The sequence below is a fragment of the Ammodytes marinus genome, assembly GCF_949987685.1.
Source record: "Ammodytes marinus genome assembly, chromosome: 1".
In the NCBI taxonomy this organism is placed as follows: Eukaryota; Metazoa; Chordata; class Actinopteri; order Uranoscopiformes; family Ammodytidae; genus Ammodytes; species Ammodytes marinus.
Genome location: NC_137230.1, coordinates 31,562,226 through 31,583,390, shown reverse-complemented (window position 1 = coordinate 31,583,390; position 21,165 = coordinate 31,562,226). Strand labels below are relative to the sequence as shown.

General features: G+C 40.6%; 1 protein-coding gene across 1 annotated transcript; it reads right to left on the bottom strand.

Annotated features, from left to right (window-relative positions):
• Nucleotides 1-5,879: 5,879 nt before the first annotated feature.
• LOC307254076 (calretinin-like) lies at nt 5,880-19,694 on the bottom strand (the record flags this gene model as incomplete). Its single annotated transcript, XM_080032317.1, has 11 exons — nt 5,880-5,996; nt 6,171-6,242; nt 6,954-7,007; nt 7,668-7,707; nt 7,832-7,887; nt 9,435-9,512; nt 9,825-9,881; nt 11,507-11,587; nt 11,994-12,083; nt 12,906-12,985; nt 19,601-19,694. The coding sequence occupies 11 exons, from the start codon at nt 19,692-19,694 to the stop codon at nt 5,880-5,882; spliced, it is 819 nt and encodes a 272-aa protein (XP_079888443.1).
• Nucleotides 19,695-21,165: the final 1,471 nt, after the last annotated feature.

The window sequence follows — 21,165 nt, the reverse complement described above, 5'->3', positions numbered from 1 at the left end:
ATTTGGAGACACTGGGTCAGATGAATTAGAAGCTATTGAAGAAGGACACATGGATTTTATAAAATATAAAATAAAATATTATGGAGGGTCCTCTGGGTTGGGCTTGGAGTTATTTTTCTTTTATGGGACATATTTCTCTGTAATATAGTGAATGCATTTAAATGCAGTGAGAGGAACGAAGCAGAAGAACTCTTGTCCAACTATCTTTTTTTCCACAGACGAGGCTGAAATAGGCTATAGACCATACACAGTGCATGGGAAACTGAGGGCAGCCCCATTTCCAATTGTTTTTAAATAAACTCAATACACACTGTGCATGAATGTGACCGTGACATGATCAGATAATTTCGGATTACATCACAGATTTTTAGGCTATTAATTATCTAGACCAAAACATTTTATTCCTTTTTTTGTATGATAACTCACATTTGCATAATATGATGTTAATAGCAAACACACAAACTAAAAAAAAAAAATTTTTTTTTTTTTTTTTTTGAGGGGGCCCCCCTGGCGGTCGGGGGCCCTAAGCGCCCGCTTAGTTCGCTTATGCCTCGGGCCGGCTCTGCTCTAGACATTGTAGGTCATAGCTAGTTAGGGTCCACCAATCAGGAGTTAGGCGAGGTGGAGCTTACTGACCTACGGACCAATCAACTCACTTAGATTTCAGATTAAATGCCACCACAATACAGGAAAAATCAGGTCTTTTAGTATACAGGAACTTTTCATAGCTTTTGGTTTTATGCATGTACCTCTATTAGTTTTTTGGCTACAAACACTTTAACTTTTTATTGGCTTCGTTTTGACTGCAGGATGAGTTTTGTTGTAAATCAAAGAATTGTTCCTGAAGACCTCCTCATCTGCCTCAAACTGCGTCTTCTTTCATCAACCCACTACCAACGCCGTTTTTCTAAGTAAAGGCCGGAAAATATACTGCAATTGTCTTGTTACTGTTGTTGGAATGGTATCACTTGTAAATTTTTAGAAAAAAAGCTAATCACTAATCCTTTAGACTGGTGTGGTGAGGTGTGTAAGTTATGAGTGAGTGACTACATGTATCAAATATATGTAGGCTAGTGGAATAAAAACAACTACACTAAAACTACTAAAAGACAACTAAACCCGGGAATAACTACTTTATTGAGTGTTTAATGTCCATTTCAAGCCAGTGATGTTGACGGAGTTGGATACAACTTTTATGTTGCCACACAAAAAAAAATTGTGTGGCAGAAATGATGCCTCACTGGCGGGAGCATCTTGCAGTAACTTGATTTATCCACTCGAGGGCAATGTCACACAATAGACACTGCATCAACTTTTCAGCTGCAGCTGCCTTGTAGTTTTGCTCCATACATGTTTATCTGTTAGTTGTCTTCCCCCAGTTCACCATGGAGACCTTTGTAGTTACTGTGACAATTATGTAATGCGAATATGACATTCCACCTGTACATAGGGCAGATTTAAATATTTTTGTATCTGTGGCCATGCATGCAGCGTGTTACAAGACATGGGAACTTAGATGCTGAATGATACCTGAAGCAATGCAGAAAAAAAGTATGATAATGATCTAACTGAAAGATAAGTATCTTAGATAAGTTAAGAGCATTACTGATTTAGCCTACTTTCTCCATTTTCGTGTGCACTGGTTCCTCCAACCTCCCGCTCTACATTTCACTCCACAAAGCAGCACTCACCTTGTCTCATGTTGCAGCTTTACAATTTGCATTTTAAGTTTACAAATGAGATGAAATATACATATGTATTACACATCAGGAGTCCAACCTTTAAAAAAAGCATCTTGAAATATCTCTGAAATAGATGATAACACCATTATCTCTAAATGTAAAATATTCATATTTTTCTCTCCCTTTGATCACTCAGTGTTGTGTGTACATAATCCATTTGCCTGCATATTGAGAGGTAACTGTAATAAGTGGACGGCCATGCTTGTTTTCACTTGAAAGTCCTATAAGTGTACACAAACAGCAACCTTACTCTCATTCAGTCAGTCTGTACAGAAGACACCCATACCTGGATGATCCTCACACAGCAAAGCCTGGAGAGCCATGAAACAGTTTCTAGACATGTGACACACTGGCACCATGTCACTTTGACAGAGCGGGACGTGCACTTGGCTCGCATGATGCCGCTGTATGGAGCAGATATGGATATTTCCAACTGTCAGTCCAGTCATAAGTCACTTCTACACATGCAATGTTCAAAGAAAATCATTTGTGGAACAGATGAGGCAACACACAATTCCCATTGTTTACTAACATGTTAAAGGTGTAGTCGGCGATTCTGTGGAACGCTTGTGGTCAAAATCACTTTTAGTCAAGATCAGTGAATAACTCCTCACAATCAGCTACCTCTCCATACTGTGTGTGCGCTGAATGAAAAACTGGTGTTAATACACAACCTAGGCTCTGTAAACTGGTTTGTAAACGGGGCGCCCTTAGCTCAGTTGGTAGGGCGTCCCCCCCAGGGCTGGGCCCAGCAGCAGACCCGGGTTCGATTCCCACCCGCGGTCGTTCTCTGCATGTCACTCCCCTCTCTGCCCCATTTCACCTCTGTCTCTTCACACTATCAACAAAGCATGAAAAATGCCAAAAAATATATTGAAAAAAAATAAAAATAAATGGTTTGTAAACAAAAAAGGGGGCCCACCATAGCTTGCAACATGCTCGTTACCAGAGCCTAGGCTGTGTATTTCTTAATTTGACAACAAGCATTCTCCAGAATCGCTGAGTGCACATTTGCAGTAAGCAATGTGCAGTATTGTTTTGACCAAGCAGAACCTAGAAATCATTCTACATTTGCCCCTGGACCACATTGTGGAAAGATGAGTGCACAATAAGCAGTGATGAAGAGCAAAGGGAGGTGGAGCAGCCGAGCTGAAAGAAGCATTAAAATGGAAGAGCAGCAGAAAAAGAATAATGGGAGAACTGATAAGAGAGAAGTGTTAGTGACTTTAATGCTGAGTGACGTTTCACAGCTTAGCTCGGGGTTGAACAAGCTTCTCTAATGCCTATTGTACAGTACACAGTATATATATAGTGTGTGTGTGTGTGTGTGTGTGTGCGCACCCTCATTTTTTGCTGTACCATTTAAGCCATGACAGTGTGACAGTGAACCCTGAAACTGTAGCAGTTTAAAAGTAACGCAACTATCAGTTATTTTATTATCTACACCTTAGCTTTTCCTTCATGTCTTCTGCACCCTGCTGCGTGGTAGCTGCTGCCAGCGTTGTAGGAGTGTACGTATATGTGTGTGTGTGTGTGTGTGTGTGTGTGTGTGTGTGTGTGTGTGTGTGTGTGTGTGTATGTGTGTGTGTGTGTATGTGAGAATGAGGCGAATGAGGATGAAGAAATGTTGTACTTTTTTATCATTAACATTATCAAAAGGCTGATGATTTCTATAGTTTCATCTCGTTAGATAAACTGAGAAGAACAACATTGTCCCCAGTCTCTTCATGAGAGACGCACAATTAGACTCAGATCCAGAAATATCCCTAATATCTTCACAGATTATCTAGGGCAACAGAAATATCCTAAACAGCAACCTTATCTTGGAAAACGCGGCAGTGACTACAGACTCCATCATGAACATGTTTGCATGGATCAGAAAAGGTGTAAAATCTCTTATATCTAATAGAACACGCAGAACGGTGTGTTAATGAGGAGATTAAGACGACTAATTAGCTGTTTTGAGTGATGTGTCAAAGAAAAGCCTGTTATCTCTTCACGGTTCCACTGCAGAGGGAAGTACTGTGACATATTCTACTGCAAGTTCCCATATAGTTTGTCTAAAAATCTATCTCGCATATACAGTCAGTGCAATGCATATTACACCCCATGAATCTATACGGTTTCTTCTTTTAATTTCATGACATTAAACTGTGTGTGTGTGTGTGTGTGTGTGTTTGCAGCTCATCTGCGTGCAGCTGTACCGAGGGTAAATAACAGAGAGAATCTCATCTGTCTGTTGATGCTCACTCTCATTCCTCTCAGTGATTTGGACTGATGTGTGTGAGGGAATCAGAGCGGATATAACTCTCTTTTTTCCTCGTCGTCAGCATTTAACAGCTTGAACTACAGTACAACCGCGCAATGTTTCACTGTGAGTTCTTGGGCATTTCTGTGTGTACTACTGTGTATTACTATGCCCAAGTGTGTGTATGTGTGTGTACTTGTATTGGTATCTTTGTGAGGACTAGTTTGAGCTTTTAACCATCAGAGGGGGGACATTTTTGGAAAGGGAGGACATCTTGTAATTTAGACCTTTTCTGATTCTTGCAAAATGTTCAAGGCTACGTTTTAAGGTTCAGGTTAAAATAAGGTTTAGTTTATGATTAGTGTGTGGGCTGGGGTTAGGCAATTAGATTTGATGGTTAAGGTTAGGGGCCAGGGAATGCATTATGTCAATGAGTGTGCACACAAAGATAGAAGTACAAGAACTAATGTGTGTGTTTGTATGTGTGTGTGTGCGACGCGTGCGTGCCTGTGTGTGTATGTGGGACATTGAACATTTGCTGCAGGAGCTGAACGCTGCATTGTTTGTGTGCGTGAGCGAGTGTGTTTGTGTGTGTTTCTGCGGGGATGGGGTGTGCTTTAAAGATAGTGAGTTTAATTAAAGATGAAAGAGCTGTTTATTAATTGATGGAAGGTGGACTGTTCCGTGATGGGGGGAGCGGGTGGGTGGGGACGACTTTCCTAGATCTAAGTAGTGGCAAATTCTTCGAGTAAACTGGGACAGCACCCATCCGAAAGAACTGACTATTTTTATATTTAAATTTCCTGTATCGGAGAATGTGTTTTGTCCAGTGAGGCGTAAAGGGTCTCTTATACTCACATTTGGATGAGAAAAAGACATATTTTAATTATTTAAAAAGTGCAAATCTTTGGTTGTCATGCTGTCTTTTGTCTTTGCTGTGTTATAGCAGATTTGAATAAAAGAGCGACACCCCTAACCCTGATCCTCCTGTGGTATATTTTGTCATCCCGGATGTCTCTCAGCTTGTCCCACACTGCTCATTCCGTCTCTAAAGGGCCAAATAGACTTGGGAGACTCTCCTCCTCCATGAAAAATGGAGCAGCACCAGCTTTTTCAACATCATACTCTCTGTTACCAGGAGATTAGAAAGTGAAGGGGGAGCACTCCGGAGAAAACCACTCTTGCTCTGGGCAACTGTGGCGGCTTGGTAATCTTCATAGCAACCACACAACTTCCAAAGTGTATGTGTGGGGGATTTTTTTTTCTTTTGCACGGCGTGGAGAGAAAACGATTTCACAGTTGAAGCAACGACACAGTTGATGGCTGAGGTGTATCAGGACATTGTTAAGATAAAGACAATACTTTTATGCAGGTGAATAATTGGGACAAGAGTTGTCATGATGTATTTATTCATTATCTCAGTAATATCTTTAATATATATTTTAATAGAACAGTACAAGCCTCAATAAATAAAACAGGATATTATTAAGTTAAAAACTAAATAAATCAGATAAGTGACCAGATGCTACAGAACATAAGAATACATTTCAAATTTTGGAAGAGGACATACATATAGAGATTAATGTAAAAAATACAAATGCATATTAAAAACAGGAAGTCAAATAAATAAATAAATAAATACCCAATAGATTCCTGTAGTCACTGCTATGGCTATATCTCACTATGGATGTAAAGTTTAAAAAAAAAGAGAAGACTGCAGAGGGGTACAAAGCTAAAACGTCAGGGCCAGCGGTACTTTTTTTTCTTGACTCTAAGTGTAGGTGTAGCGAGGTTAAGGGGATCACACATGCACCAGGTTATACATTAGGAGGTAGGCAGGGTTGGGGTCGGATGGGTGTATGGGGGGGTAGGTGTCCCAGGTAGAACGGTCACAGCTCAGAGTCCCGGCACAGGACGATCTCCAGCTCGGTGCGGAACAGTTTGCCCCCGTCAGAAATAGCCATGATGCTCTTCTTGTACCCGCCCAGTCCTGTCGAGCTTGTGTCCTGACAAAAACACACACATCATAAGTCATGGTGGGCGCAAGGCAAAGTTGTGTATACAGTACATTGCTACATTCCAGAGGCATCTCAGGGGCAGCTATTCCAATCTAGGCTCTATATTTGGCAGGTAGAAAAGTAACCCGAACGGATCGATCGATTAGCTAAACTATTCATTACCATTTTGTTCCTGTCGCAGAGGTCCTTCAGCAGAGCATCCAGCTCCTGCTCGTCGATATAACCATTACCGTCCTGGTGAGAGGGACAGCGTGAGAGGTCAGGGTTATACTGAGGAAATAAAGCTTTCTACTGCATGCAGCCATGCAAAGAGCTCTGTGAAGGTACAGTGGTGCCTTTGAGTCAAATTAAGTTTTATGTGTCGACATGCCATCATCTCCTAATCAGCACTGTGTTCAGGACATTTAAAAAGTACTGGATAAGTAAAAGAATTTGGCCTGATGTCCCCACTACATACACATTCTGGGAATCACCAACATAATTGAAAATCCTTTTTCAATTATCAATGTATCTAAAACGAAGAACAGTGCAATTGATGAACATTTACATGTTCATATACAAGATTCTAGCTAGCGGCGGCTAATTTACATTTTTAGTTCCTGTGCTAGTGACATTGCACATGGCCTATTTTAAAGTCCTTCTCAGAAGCACATGAATATGTCGAGATATTTCGCTCAAAGCCAGACATGGCTGGAGCATAAGTCTGTGGATCATCAGTCATTAGGATTATATCCCAAGGGATCATGAATGTCCATTGAAATAACGAGTAAGAGATCAGCGGACATTGATATTGTAGAACTCATTACGATAAGTGGAATACAACTGAAATATACAATCACTTTAAAGGCATACATCATTAATAGGAAGCAGTATGTAATCAGTTGAAAAAAGTCTCATAGATAGAATGTTAATGTCACTTTTATAGGTAGCACACACACAAGTCACCTTATCATAAAAGGCAAAGAGGGCGTCAAATTCTTTCACTGTGATTCTGATGCCCTGTGTGTAAAAGAGAGAGAGAGAGAGAGAGAGAGAGAGAGAGAGAGAGAGAGAGAGAGAGAAAGAGAGAGATAGCAGAGAAAATTGTTAGAAACTGGGGGACATGTCTAGAGAGCGGTAAAAGCCCTGCTAGATCCACACAACTGATATTAATCCATGCAGATTATGATAACTGGGACTAGAGTAGACTTAATCCCAACCCCACAGACTAATCCTCTGTCCGAAAGGAATTGTTGATCTGCCCATCGCGATCTAGTGTGTAGTGTGTACAGAATACATGCAGGAGATATATAGGCCGACTGTGGTGCGAATGATCAGCTTTGAAGCTTCGATATGGTGAACAGTTTACTCCCCCGATAACGTCTTTTGGACAAGAATATACATGAAATAATGTGCAATACGATGATATTTTTATTTCAAGATGCAAATTTAACTTAAGTTAACTTGGTATGTTTTGATTTCAATACCCAAACCCATTTGTCAGATTTGAAGATACATTCCTGGAGCTTAACGATGTCGATTGAGTCCATCTCTTAATGACAAATAATCCTCTTGTAGTGAATCCAATAAAGTGCAATTGTACTATTTGCTTCTTCCCTACATTGGAGGTACATGACTTCAGTCTTAAGAAACGACAGTAAAAAAGCAGTGTAATCTTACCTCGAACTTCAGCAGGAAATTCTCATTGACTGGCAACAGCCTACGGTACAAAAAAAACAACACAAAAAAACACAGAGGAAGGTTTCATGTTGTTAGAATGATCCTTTAAGAAAAAGGTTTTAAACACGTAGTTGAATAACAAAGACAAGTGGAGACACACTCACCTAGCCATCTCAGAGAGGCCCAGTTTACCGTCGTTATTAAGATCAAACATCCTCAACTGCAACACACAGAAGATGAGCAGAGTGTTAAGTGAAGAAACAGACGGACACAGCAAACTGACTCAAGTCTTTTGGCCAGAAACCTGATGTGTCAGCACTGCAGGTGAGCTGGAGGGCGACCCCCAGCAATGATGTCGTAAAGTACATTAAGACTTTGAATCCTGTAGGGATTTTGTTTCACTGACATTATGCAGAAGAACTGAAGCAGCCAAGTGTTACGTGTTGAACATATGGACCCCAAAGGAATAAATGCCCTTGGAGTTACTTACAACCTAGTCTGGCATGACCACTTCCGCCAGCGTCTATTCGCTTGCGTCGAAAAGCTACGCAGCCCCCGGTTGCTGGCTTTCCCCTATTGTGATCCCCCTCAAATTCGGAAACAATTCGCTCAGTCAACCCGTGTGCTTATGTGCAGCGCTCTCTCTCACACACACACACACACACACACACACACACACACACACACACACACAGGGTGTGAGAAGTCACATTACTGTAGACAGATATAAAGTGTGGCGATACTTCGGGATAATAATATTGGCGGCGGCGGTCCGGGATGCATCCTAGCTTAGCCTAGCTGTCCAACTTCATTGTACAACTACCCCCGGGCAGAAATACCCTCATAAACTCTGGAAAATGAAGCGTGGGGGTTTGAATTGAGCACCGGACCTTATAACCAGCTAGATTAAGATCCGCCGTTCCCTTTCTTTGGTGAATTAGGGACTATGCAGCGGTGTTTTAGCGACGGGGAAAGATTCCAACGGCTTCCACTATCACCTAGCAACTCTTACGGCTACTTGCTGCAGTTGGTGTAGCGCTCACAACGTCAAAACCCTGTTCTGCCTGTAAACAGACGGACTACGGCTCTGACTACAGCGATAGGAGGTGGTGACATAAGTTCTCGAATGCTAAAAATTCTACTCGACCGCCGTAGCCGTCCTCTCAACCGCCGATGATAATGTTACCAGAGATAACACTACGTGGGTGGCTAGTTAACTCCGGTTAAGTTATCCCGTGAGCTCCTCGGGGGCTAAAGTGTATGGTGTCTTGACATGCTGGTTAGAAAGCAACACACTATGTATATTCCTTTTGTCTTTAATAGTTTTTGTGTGGCGTTTGCGGGTTTAGCCATTTCTCTGACAGTCTCTGGACGTAAAGACGTTCCATCAAAATAAGTCTCCCCCCGGCACTATTTTGCAGGACACCGCTGCTGCTTCCCGGGGTTAGCCCCGCCCTAGATGATTGTGATTGGTTTAAACAAATACAAACAGGCTAGCCCAGTTTCCCCGGTTTCCCCATCCGAATAGACGGCTCTAAACAGAGTGCTTCCAGACCCTACTACTTGCTGTAGTTTGGTCTGGCTTTGCGAGACTACTTACAACCTAAACGGTACATGGTTACTTTCTTTTGTAAAGTCTATATAAATATGGACAAAAATAAAAGAAAATGTTGTAGTTTCTATGTTAGATAGTGAGAACACTCTTGAAACTAGCAGGCTTAAGAAAGTGAAGGACAAACTTATATATATTGCCCTGATGATACTCACAATTGTCTTGGTGTACTCAGTGAGCTTCTTGTCGTCGTAGTTTCTGTTGGCCTTCTTCAGCAGGTCTGACAGGAAACCCTGAAGAGAGACACACTCAGTAAACATGAAGCAATACATTTAATCAGCATCTCAACCAAGGCCTGTTTGTTTACAGTGATAACACGAAAATATGCACACACCAACAGTACCTACGTATCTGCTGTTCTCTCTTTTGTTTTGATAATCTACATATACAACTGATAGCCGATAACATACGGTAAATGTATACTGGACAACTTTAAATATACCATTGTCTTGATTTTGCAAAGACACAGGTCTTAATGACAGAATTTGTTCAACTCTACATGAAGTTATTAGCTCAATTTCCTAGTTTGGCATATTGTGTTTTACCTTCAGCTCATTAGACTCAATGTATCCACTGCGGTCAGAGTCATACTTCCTCCATGCCTGCAGGAGAAAAGAGATGGAGTTAAATGAGGCTTTAAGAAGAAATGTGGGATACTTTAAAGGTGCAGTGTGTGATAACTACTAGCTATGGTGGCCTTCAAGTTCAAGAAGCTAGTTACTGAAGATGACATCATGAACCACTGCCTCAAGTCTTTCCACAATATCAAGTGATGAGGTGAAGATGTATTTAGTTATTCATTCTACAGCACTTCTACTTCGTTCAACAGGTACATTTCCGGCGGACGCCCTCTTTATATAGAAACATGTAAGGCAGTTAAGTTTGTCCATTCTGTGCTACTGTAGAAACATGGCGGTGCAACATGGTGGCAAACCCCACTCCAACCCCTTTACACGCTGCGCCTTTAACCAAAGGGAAACTTGTACCTGCTATTGGAAGACTAAATCTTTATGTGTTGCTTGATTTACACGAGAGACAACGACGGTAAAGAAAAATGACAGAGACTCAAGGTTGTGGTCTGACGTTCTGTAAATATAGAGTTTGTCAAAGCCCTTATCAAAGATGGATACCTAAACCCTTCCAGCACTCACTGCCAGCCTCTCCCCCTGCAGAAAGCTGTGCCCCATTCATAATATATGGCTGTCTGAGAATAGCTTTTACAACATCACACCACTGAAAAAACTCCCAAGCCCAAGTACACCAAGATGTGCGTATGTTTCAAGCTCAGAGGACCGGATGTGTAGCGCTTCACTGTTTTCTCTCTAGTCATTTCAACAAACTATTGCAACCAAAGAAGGGGAGAGATTACTAATGGAATTCTAAACTGGGACAGAAGTGTGTCCAACCCTCTATTCTTTGAGTTCATGTTTGGTTTGATAATAATTTTTTCACTGACTATTAACAAATGTTAGCCACTAATAATCAGAATCAGATGCAGAATGCCTTTATTGTCCTGTAGGACCTGTATACAACAAAATCAGTTCAACACTATGGGTGCAAACTCCTGTATACAAAACACAGGAATTTGATAAGAAGAAATAAGATAACACATAAGTTACAATAAATATAACACAAAGTCTAGAACAAATAGTCAGTCAGTATTTCACATGATGATGGTAAAGTATGTGGTGAATAGCAGCCTAACCTGGGTAAGTGATAATGAATGATAAAAAATAATGTATGGGTATTAAGACATGTTAATTCAGTTACATTACAAACTACATACAAACTTCTTTGACCATTTAGGTCACCATAGTTGCTGCCATGGTATCATTCTGATCAAAATCCAATTTATTTTGGAGATGTTTGAGTCCCAAATACAGCATCTATACTGTAAATTAACAACATACTATATCCTAATTGGACTTTTTCCACACCAAAGAAACGTCCAAACGTCCTAACTTGGCATGGAAACAACAGGGGCAGCTGAACACGCACACATGTCCCCCAGGATGAGCCGCGATGGCACTGCTGCTGACTTGAGGCATTTGCCGGGAGATTTCACGCTCAGTAAGGTTAGGCAGTTTGTCAGTGAGCAGCTTTCTGAATCAGCTTTGACAGCACAGATCTGATATATACAGTGATATAAAACGAGTTCCCGTTACATGACAGGAGGCATAAATAAGGCGAGGAGTACGTAGTGAAACTAATATAGATAAAAACTTACAGTCATGAATTCACTGCTGGAGCCGACAAACTCTCTGAAACAGAGCAGAAAGTTTTCCTCTGTGGGCAGGAGCTGAGCCAGCTACAGAGAGGGAGGGCAAGAGACAGAATGAGTATAGTTTCTCTTATTTACTTATAATGTATGTTCATAGTTTAAAGTCAAGGACAGGCAACATTTTAAATATAGTTTTTTTTTAAAAAGTTGCTATATATGTTTTGATTCTGACAGGTAAAAAAGGAGAGAGAGGGTTTCATGCCATACAACAAAGTTGAACCAGAGATGTTTGGAAATACTCTATGGGTCGGTTTTGTAGACGTGGATTAAGCCTGGACCCCGACTATGTGGACTTTTGAATGGAGATTGTCCATTGAAAGTACAATTTAGTCCAGGACTAGGCTTAATTGGCGTCTTCGAAACTGGCCAAATATGTATTAACCCTTAGATCAGCATAGGACGACCAAGAAGTCAAGTTTAAATGATTTCTCACCTCAGACATCTCAATCCTCCCGTCTGCGTTCTTGTCAAAGTTGGCCATGAACTCCTTCATCTTCTCTTTGAACGCAGCTTGTGAAGGATCCTGCAACCACATTGAACCAGAGGTCAAAGAGACGTACCATAACACAAATAAGACACAAACTCTACTACCTAAGGATAGTGGATAGTAGTGGATAGTAGTGGATAGGACCACTCTGTCTCCCAGAAATTGCATAATGCTTCTAGTTGGCAACAAATTCAGTTTTGTATAAGATTGAATGAATTTATTAACATATACAATAACTTTTCCTATCAACATAATGAAAATAGGTTATGAATTAATGTATCCAACTCAAAATATTCACTTAAAATATTTCAAAGTCTGTCCACTTCCTTAGCGGTTGTATTTCCTCTCAAACATCATTTACAAAACAAATTCATAGTCAAGTGTTGCCTATGCAATTGTGATTAATATATTCTTATTTCATTTAAATTATTCAATCTTACAGGTTAAATTGTTAAATAATTACACTTCAGTACAGCCCAAATGATTCATTGAATTATTCAAATATTACATTTTAATGCAGGATCCATTGTTATGTAAATTGTTTAATTATTAAACTTGAGTATAGGCTAGATTGTTAATTAAATTGTTACTTATTAATTGCCATTATGACAGGTCATTTCTCTTCCTGGGTTTGAACCTGCGTCTCCAAGCGTTCTAAACTTTTTTTTTCCCTCCATGTTTTTTACCGTTCTGTTTTGTTGCCCATGTTGTTGAGAGTGATGAAGCAAAAGAAAATTTTACAAATTCACATATTAAGTAAAGGTGCATTTTGCACAATAGGTGACCGTTAATAGACATACAGTATGTTTTGGCTGAATGTAACTACGTAAGTACTAAGAAATGTAAGCACACACTCACCACTCCTCCTGATCCCCTTCTTGCGGACTCCAGCTCTTTGATGAAGTTCTCCAGCTCCTTCCCTTCGATGTAACCATTTCCTGTGGAGCAGAGCGGCTAAATTAGTTTGGCACCAACGATGTTAGAAAGCCTTTAAGTCGCCTCAAGCTTTGTTCACCGTTCAAAAAGTTTGATGAAAGACTTAAAATGGAATAAAGATTAAAGGTCACAGGGGGTTTGTACATTTTGGAATATACAGTCACCAAACCCTCAGTTACTTCCGCCAGTCTGAAGTTATCCAAGATTGGACGCAGTAAGCAGTTTACAGAATTGCTTACTTGGACTGTACACAGAACATATACATCTTTACTGCTGTGCTTAAATCAGTGTAAGTATTTTCTTAAAGTGTTTTGGAACTGAAATCGGGATTCGAGTCAAAACACAAATCCGGATGGTCAATATACATGTCTTGAGTGAATCCTGGAATATTAACCATGTTATATCATCTCCACACAACTGGACAATTCAAGTTGAATGCCCACTTCAATGAACTGCAGGCTTACCACTCAAAAACCATCTCACTTATGGAAAATATTCTCTATTTACATCCATACATCTTGTGCCAAATTGGCATTCAGCCGCAGTGGAGATTGCGGAGTTTATAGTGATGTGCTGCAGCAGCAACAAACAGCCGGAGTGTAAAGCGTATAATGAGTGTTTTTCTTGCCAAAGAGAGTGAAAGTGGGCAGTCGCATCGCTGCTTATTGGGGCGTCCTGTCCCTGTGTCTGGATGTGTGCTTCTTACAGCAGCCGCATGGCCGCGGATGATTTAATTCAACCATTTACTGCAATGTTTTCCCCCTGCAGGTCACACAGTACAGAGGGCAACATTGGACGTTCACTTTTAATCATGGAGATGAATCCCATCTGCCTACAAAAGGAATCTGACGGGGGGGTTTTTTTTTTTAGTTTAGTTTAGTTTTTTAAGTGTAGTTGTCAGGGACAATGCACAAAGATAACATGCATCTCAGAGAAAAGATGCATTGCACCAGATTATAGCAGTGTGCCAATGTTCATCTGCAGAATACACAGAATACACCACATACAATACAATAAAAAACATGAATAGATAACATATCACAACGCACATACGCTACACATGAAACAGTTGGCCTTTACAGGATTACAATTATTAAAACAGACACAAAATCAATTAAAAAAAGACTAATTAAACCAATCTAATGTGAGCATGATTGGTTATTTAAAAGCCATTTCTTGATCTGTCATGAAAACAAGTAGATTATGGGTTTGTGGCCCTCATTGTGCGAGACTTAACATTAATAGAATTGTTATTGTACTTCAATGCAGAATACAACCCAGATGTACAGAATGCAGAGGATCACCAACCCCCACTGTTCATCCCTTAATCTCTTATCCTCTCATCTGTTTTGATCATTTTCTACCTCACCTCCCCCCTTTCCTCTGGTCTCCTTTCCCCAGATTCATTCGCACACTGTATCTTTATAGGTGCTCTGTGCCACCATCTGTGCTCGCGTGTTTTTAGATATAAACAAATCACGGCAAGACCGCAGAGCTTTTGGGCCAAAACAACAAACAACAGGCTGCATCAGCTCAATATAACCTGACACTCACCTCCAGGGCAGATTCACTTCAAACTGAGTAACGACTGCATTATTCCTTTTTCTGTATCAAACTATCTCTAGGAAAAGATGCGAGGAAGGCAAGAAATTCCAGCAAATAACTTTTCATATTGAAAATATGATGCAGTATGATTTATAAACATATAGAGAAAGAAATAGATGGAAAATCTACTTTCAATAACAATTCAGAAGTGATTTTGAATGGTAGTTTGTGAAGTGATTGTTGATCTTTCCAGAAAAAAAGGATGAGCACAGGAATCCTTCACTATGTTACTTTCTTTAACACCCACACAAAACTCAATATATTTATCAAACACTTTACACTATATCATATCTTTACATTCTGTTTTTTAAGCTTAAGTCTTTAATTAGTTCAGGATTGACAAAGAACAAATGTGTAATGAACATGAACTTGAATCTTCATCAATATGCTAACATGGTAATGGCATGGTTATTGTTTAGCATGCTAACATTTGCTGAATAGTATTTATCACAGAGTACAGCTAAGGCTGATGGCGATGTCATAAGTTTTTCAGGAGAAACTATTGGGCAAATACAATAGGGTGACATAGATAAACATGGACATTTCAGGGATCACAAAAGTTAATACAACTGATCCTAATGGGAACGGGAACGTATGCAGACGATCTCACTGTAACCCGTTCAAAGGACCATCAAGGTATTTCACTCAGAAATAGAGGAAAAGGAAAAGTTACCAAAGTTAGAAAGTTCATCCTTTGGGGAACAAGAGCTTTTGGACCGAATTTCAAAGCAATCCATCCTATAGACATTTCAGTTTGTGCCAAAGTGGTGGACCGACCAAACACCAACTCCTAAAAAGATTATATATTGTTGTATCTTCACCATAATTCAGACACTTCTCAGGAATCTTCCATAACAAAATGATCTGTTTTTTTTCATTTGGAAAGGATGACTATGAAACACAAAATTACTTTAACTTCAAAACTGTTTTTACAAATCTGAGCTCAAACTTCCAGAGACATATTTATTCTCCCTGCTGTGCCTCTGTGGCAGCAGCGCTCGATATCACCTGAAGCAGTAATTATTGTGCTGAGCGCTGCATCCGTCTTGCTTGGCTGGACCTGTACAGCTGGGTCTGCACAGTGCGCTGCAGCCAGATCAAGTGTGACAAAAACCTGTGATGAAGTGTGACAAAATGCACGCACCAAGGAGAGGGAGGGTAAGGTGTACACAACTTCATTTGCACAACGGACTCAGCAGAACGGAGAGTATAGCGCTGCAGGCCAAGATCTGTACTCTGATAAAGCAAAAACAGTGAGTGTTTGTGTGTCGGAAAGTCTTCTTGTTGTACTTCAAAGACACTTTTGTACCTTTAGTGCAGATTGCTAAATGACTCAACGAACAAAAAATCTTGCTCTCGTTAACCCAAACTTTACTCTAATGAAATCTAGTTTAAGGAACAGGGTGTGACATATAGGTGTATTTTTCTAGAGCTCTGGATTGCAACGCTCCATCTCTACTCCTCCCATTCTGAATATTTACAGAAGCTAAGGTGGCCTTCAAGGACAAGAAGCTAGTTACCAAAGATTGCATCATCCACCACTGCCTCAAGTCTTTACACAATATCAAGTGATGAGGTGAAGATGTATCTAATTATTTATTCTATAGTACTTGCTACTGTAGAAACATGGCGGTGCAACATGGCGGCACACAACTCTTGTGTAGATATATAAGTCTTATTCTAAGATAATAAAAAAAACATCTTTTATGTTCAAGCGATTATACACTTATTAAAACATACTTATGAATATTCCATTCCTAACAAGTCTGTTCTGTCCAATTCCCTTTTTTACACTGACTGCACCTTTAACCACCATGGGCCCTCACAACATGGTCTCCTGAAAATGAAACAGGTGATTTTATACGGAGCATAAACAGAGCATCTCAGGTGAGCCATGCAACGAGTAAAGAAATCTCAGAATCCTGTGACGTGACCTAAGCCAACACGAGTAAGTCACTGTGTTCTCACTTCACTGGTTTAGCTGTGACACAAATTTCTGCTGCCTCTTGGAGCGCACCACTGCACACTGCACACTGAGCAGATGCAGCTCCCCAAACTACTTCAAGCACTGCTCAACTGCTCATTGCTCAACGGCACCTCCAAAACACTCCAGCTGTCCCAAGATCACACAGTGACTGAAAAGAACAAAAGGAATTCGCTCATGACACACTGAATGTTAAGAAAAAGCCCACGCGAGTTTGAAGAAGACTTTGAAGAAGATGATGGAGGTCCTTCCTTCAAATTCTCACTGGTTTTCCCTGCAGAAAACTAGCAGCTCTAGACCAATGTGTATAGATTGGTGCTGCCATGCCAATCCAGCACAGACACGTCCCCAAAAATATAAAGTTTTGCATACTATTTTACTTTCTCTGACTATCTGTGTGGCGAAATTTTGCTTCCAATTTGCAGCGCCAGATTTTTCTCCAGTCTGTCAGCTTCACTCAGGCCGATGTTTTCAGTATTTATGATGTCATGAGACAAGGGCAAAGCTTCCAAACATTTGGTCAAACTTGGGGAGAGGGTTTTTCCGCTCCAGATGGCGAAATAATAATTGGGTTTTCTTGGCCCTCATTACCACGAGAGAGTGTGTGTGTGTGTGTGTGTGTGTGTGTGTGTGTGTGTGTGTGTGTGTGTGTGTGTGTGTGTGTGTGTGTGTGTGTGTGTGTGTGTGTGTGTGCGTGCGTGTGTTATTGCGTGTGTGTGTGTGTGTGTGTGCACGGTGCCCGTGAGCAGAGCACTCAACCTTGTGCTGAATCACTCCAGTGGAGCTGTTTGAAGAGGATTGTTTATAAAATGTCAGGTCTGAGCCGTTCTGGATCAATTAGCCAATTGATCAGTTTGCCATTCACACTAACTATCCGCCTCCTCTCTCATTACACAGTGAGACACCTGTAAATCTTTTACAATGTGACCTGTTTTAAAAAAATCTCTGGCCCTTGAAATTGAACCTGAACAATCGATATGTCCTTAGAATGATGGGTCATTTAGTCATTGCCTTTCAACATGAAGTGTGTTTATTCTGATCTGGTGCCCCCTATTGACAACATTTTGCAAGTGCCTTTTAAATATTTGACTAATTAAAGGGGTTTAAAAATATAGGTCAGAGCTTTTTCTGAATGGTCACGGAGAACGTAATCCTAACCCTTTTCAACACGAACATCACTAAAGCTGGAGCAAGTCATCTTTTGGCTACTGGGAGATTAATCTTTCAGGCCTCAGAATGAAACTTCAGTATGAATAATGAATGCGTGTATAACTGTGTATATATAGCTACTATCAGTACGTTTAGAGTGGAGGAAGCTAACGAGGTAGATAAACTACAAAGAATACAATTCGGAGGTACTTTTACTTTTTTTCCATTATTCCATTTTTACTTCGGACTCTCTACTTCAAGTTTTCACTCCACTACACTACACTGAAAAGTGAAACATATACTCGCTATAATTGCTATGCAGCATATATATCTATTAATGAGTTAACTGATTGATCATTTTGTCTATACATTTTTTAGAAAATATTAGAAAAAAATACAATTGCTTCTGTAATAAAAACTGGACAATGTTTGGTTAATATCAAGATATAGATTAAACTTCACAACAGCATAAAAAATCCAGAGATAAATCCAGCTCCATCTCGACCAACCACAATAACTGCTTCAATTTCAATGCATCAGTCATAACCAACCCATAGACAACTACTGGCACCATTCTACAATCAAAATTATTTTGCCTTTATTTCATTGTGGCATTGTAAAGGGTCTGAGTATTTTTTGGTTGTGTGCTTCAACCAGCGCGTGTGCACCCACCCACCCACCCACCCCACCCACACACACACACACACACACACACACACACACACACACAGTTCTCCAGTTCATATCCCAGTAAATGATCCGATTCCGAAGCTCCTCCCAATAAACTCCAGTGGAAAACACCCTTCCCCCTTATCCTCCCTCCTCCGCATCCTATCCCCACTCCATCACCCTCTTCTTTCAGCCCCCCACCCACCTGCCCACACACACACACACACACACACACGCACGCACACACACACACACACACACACACACACACACACACACACACACACACACACACACACACACACACACACACACACACACACACACAGCCTGATGTATAGTGCCAGCTATACTCCCAAGGTACACACACACACACACACACACACACACACACACACACACACACACACACACACACACACACACACACACACACAAACACACACACTTTCTGTCTCCCCTCTTTTCTAGCTCATATTTTTTTTCTAAACCTCTGGCACAAATAAATCGCATCATAAATGACATAAAAGGATGTAACAGTGACACCACTGCACATAAGAGCATTACACATTCACCACTAAGTGGTTTCACCACAGACACGTGAAGTAAATACTGTCCAATACAGGTCGTGTTCTTTTAAAGTTATAGCATGAGTAAATATATTATTTCCTCGCAGAAATAATTTATTCAAGCTTCACTAGATGCTAGAAAGATAGATAGATAGATAGATAGATAGATAGATAGATAGATAGATAGATAGATAGATAGATAGATAGATAGATAGATAGATAGATAGATAGATAGATAGATAGATAGATAGATAGATAGATAGATAGATAGATAGATAGATAGATAATAGATAGATAGATAGTTGATCTCAAAGGGGAAATTCTGACATCCAGTAGCAGCATATAAACAACTCCCCACCACAGTCAAGTTAAAACTGTACAAAACTTAAGAAAATTCAATTTAACCTCGTAAAAAGGAGAAGAAAAATAATGTCCGCGTAAAAGAAATACCCTTTAAAAAAATCAAACTTTCGTTGGATAAAACATTTTAAAAAACTTAGCAATGCAGTAAATAAAATACGGAATTTCTAATGAAAAACGTATCTTAACAAGTGGGATACATTTCTGCCTTGTAACCAATACTAATTGACTTATTTGTCAATTAATTCCTCATCACTCATGCATCATACACGCGCACTGACCGTCAGCGTCAAAATGCTTCCAGATGTCGATGAACTGCGCTGCGGTGAGCTCTGCCAGGTGCAGGACGGGCGGCTGCTGGGTTTGGGTTGCCATGTCTGCTGCTGCTGCTGCTGCTTCTCCCTCCTTTCAGTGGAGCGTGATAGTTAGTAGTAGTTAAACTTTTCCCGGTGTGGACCTCCTCGCTACTGTGCGCGGCTCCTCCTCAGTTCAGGCTTTTAAACCCCCCGCGGCGCGCGCACTTCTCCTGCCCGCCACGTGGGGGCGCCTTCACTGTGAGGGGGGGGAGTGTCAGGGGACCAATTACATTGAGAGTGGGAGGAGGAGGAATATGAGTTAGCATTATAACTGCTGTCCAGGCTGCGGGTGTGATAGCAGGATCATTATACATCATCCAATCCCAGTTGGTCCCATGAGAAGAGAAGTCACATCAAACAATTTCTCCTTCAGCAGGGCGTCCTGCTGGCTCTTGTAGGATCTATGTGTCACCCCTCCGCCTCTCCCTATAGTACAGTCTATTCCTCTACTACTACAGCTCTGTGCAGCTGCATTATCAAATAAAGCCTGAATAAATTATATGACCAATCATTCCCAAGGGAAACAACACCTCAAGAGGAGGAAGTGTAAACGATAGAAATGTGTATTGATGTATCGTGCTCCAGGAAGAGTCAGAATCAGAATCATTTTAGCGATGCAAGCAGGTTTATATATACAGCACATTTAGTACACTGAGGCAATTCAAAGGGCTTTACATAGAAAGCATAGAACAAAATATATAAAAACACATAAATTACTATAATATTCACAAGTCAGAGTGCATTTGAAAGTCGAAATGTAATCAGGAGCAGTTAAAAGCAGAGGTAAACATCAACGTCTTTAGCCTATTTTTAGAAGCTGCTAGAGTTGGGGCACATATATAAGACCTTACGGAAGTTTGTTCCAGGTTTGTTCCAAGAAGGATTTGTTCATAAGTTGTTAATTGTCTGATTTATGAGACATTTTGTTCTGTAGAATGAATTTAGAAGCAATCTTCAAGGTGCTCAATGTAAATATGAACAGCGCATACATAACTAGAAGAAAAATATATGATGTAGAAAAATAAGTGAATTTTTCGGACATAATTTTTTTTTTCCGGCAGCATACTAAATGTGTAGCTGCATGTACCAACCACAACTAAGTATATGTTAAGAAGGTGCACTGGAGTGGATGAGAACATCTGTAAACATGTGTGAACATATCAGGTCCCAAAGAGTCAGTTGTGTGAGTTATTTTACTGAGTTGGATATGGCTGTGTGGGCTAGAAGCTGTTTTTCAGTCTGTCCTCTCTCTATGGGGCAACATTTCAAACACTGTCTGCTGAGTTTGGATTTTACCTATCGGATGTCACTGCCACCCTGCCTCCACTCTCAGCTTTTACTCTCATCTCCTCAACCTTTCACAGCCTCCATCAGTCTTCGTGGCCTGCCGAGGTCGAGGTGTGTGTGCGTGTGTGTGTGTGTGTGTGTGTGTGTGTGTGTGTGTGTGTGTGTGTGTGTGTGTGTGTGTGTGTGTGTGTGTGTGTGCGTGT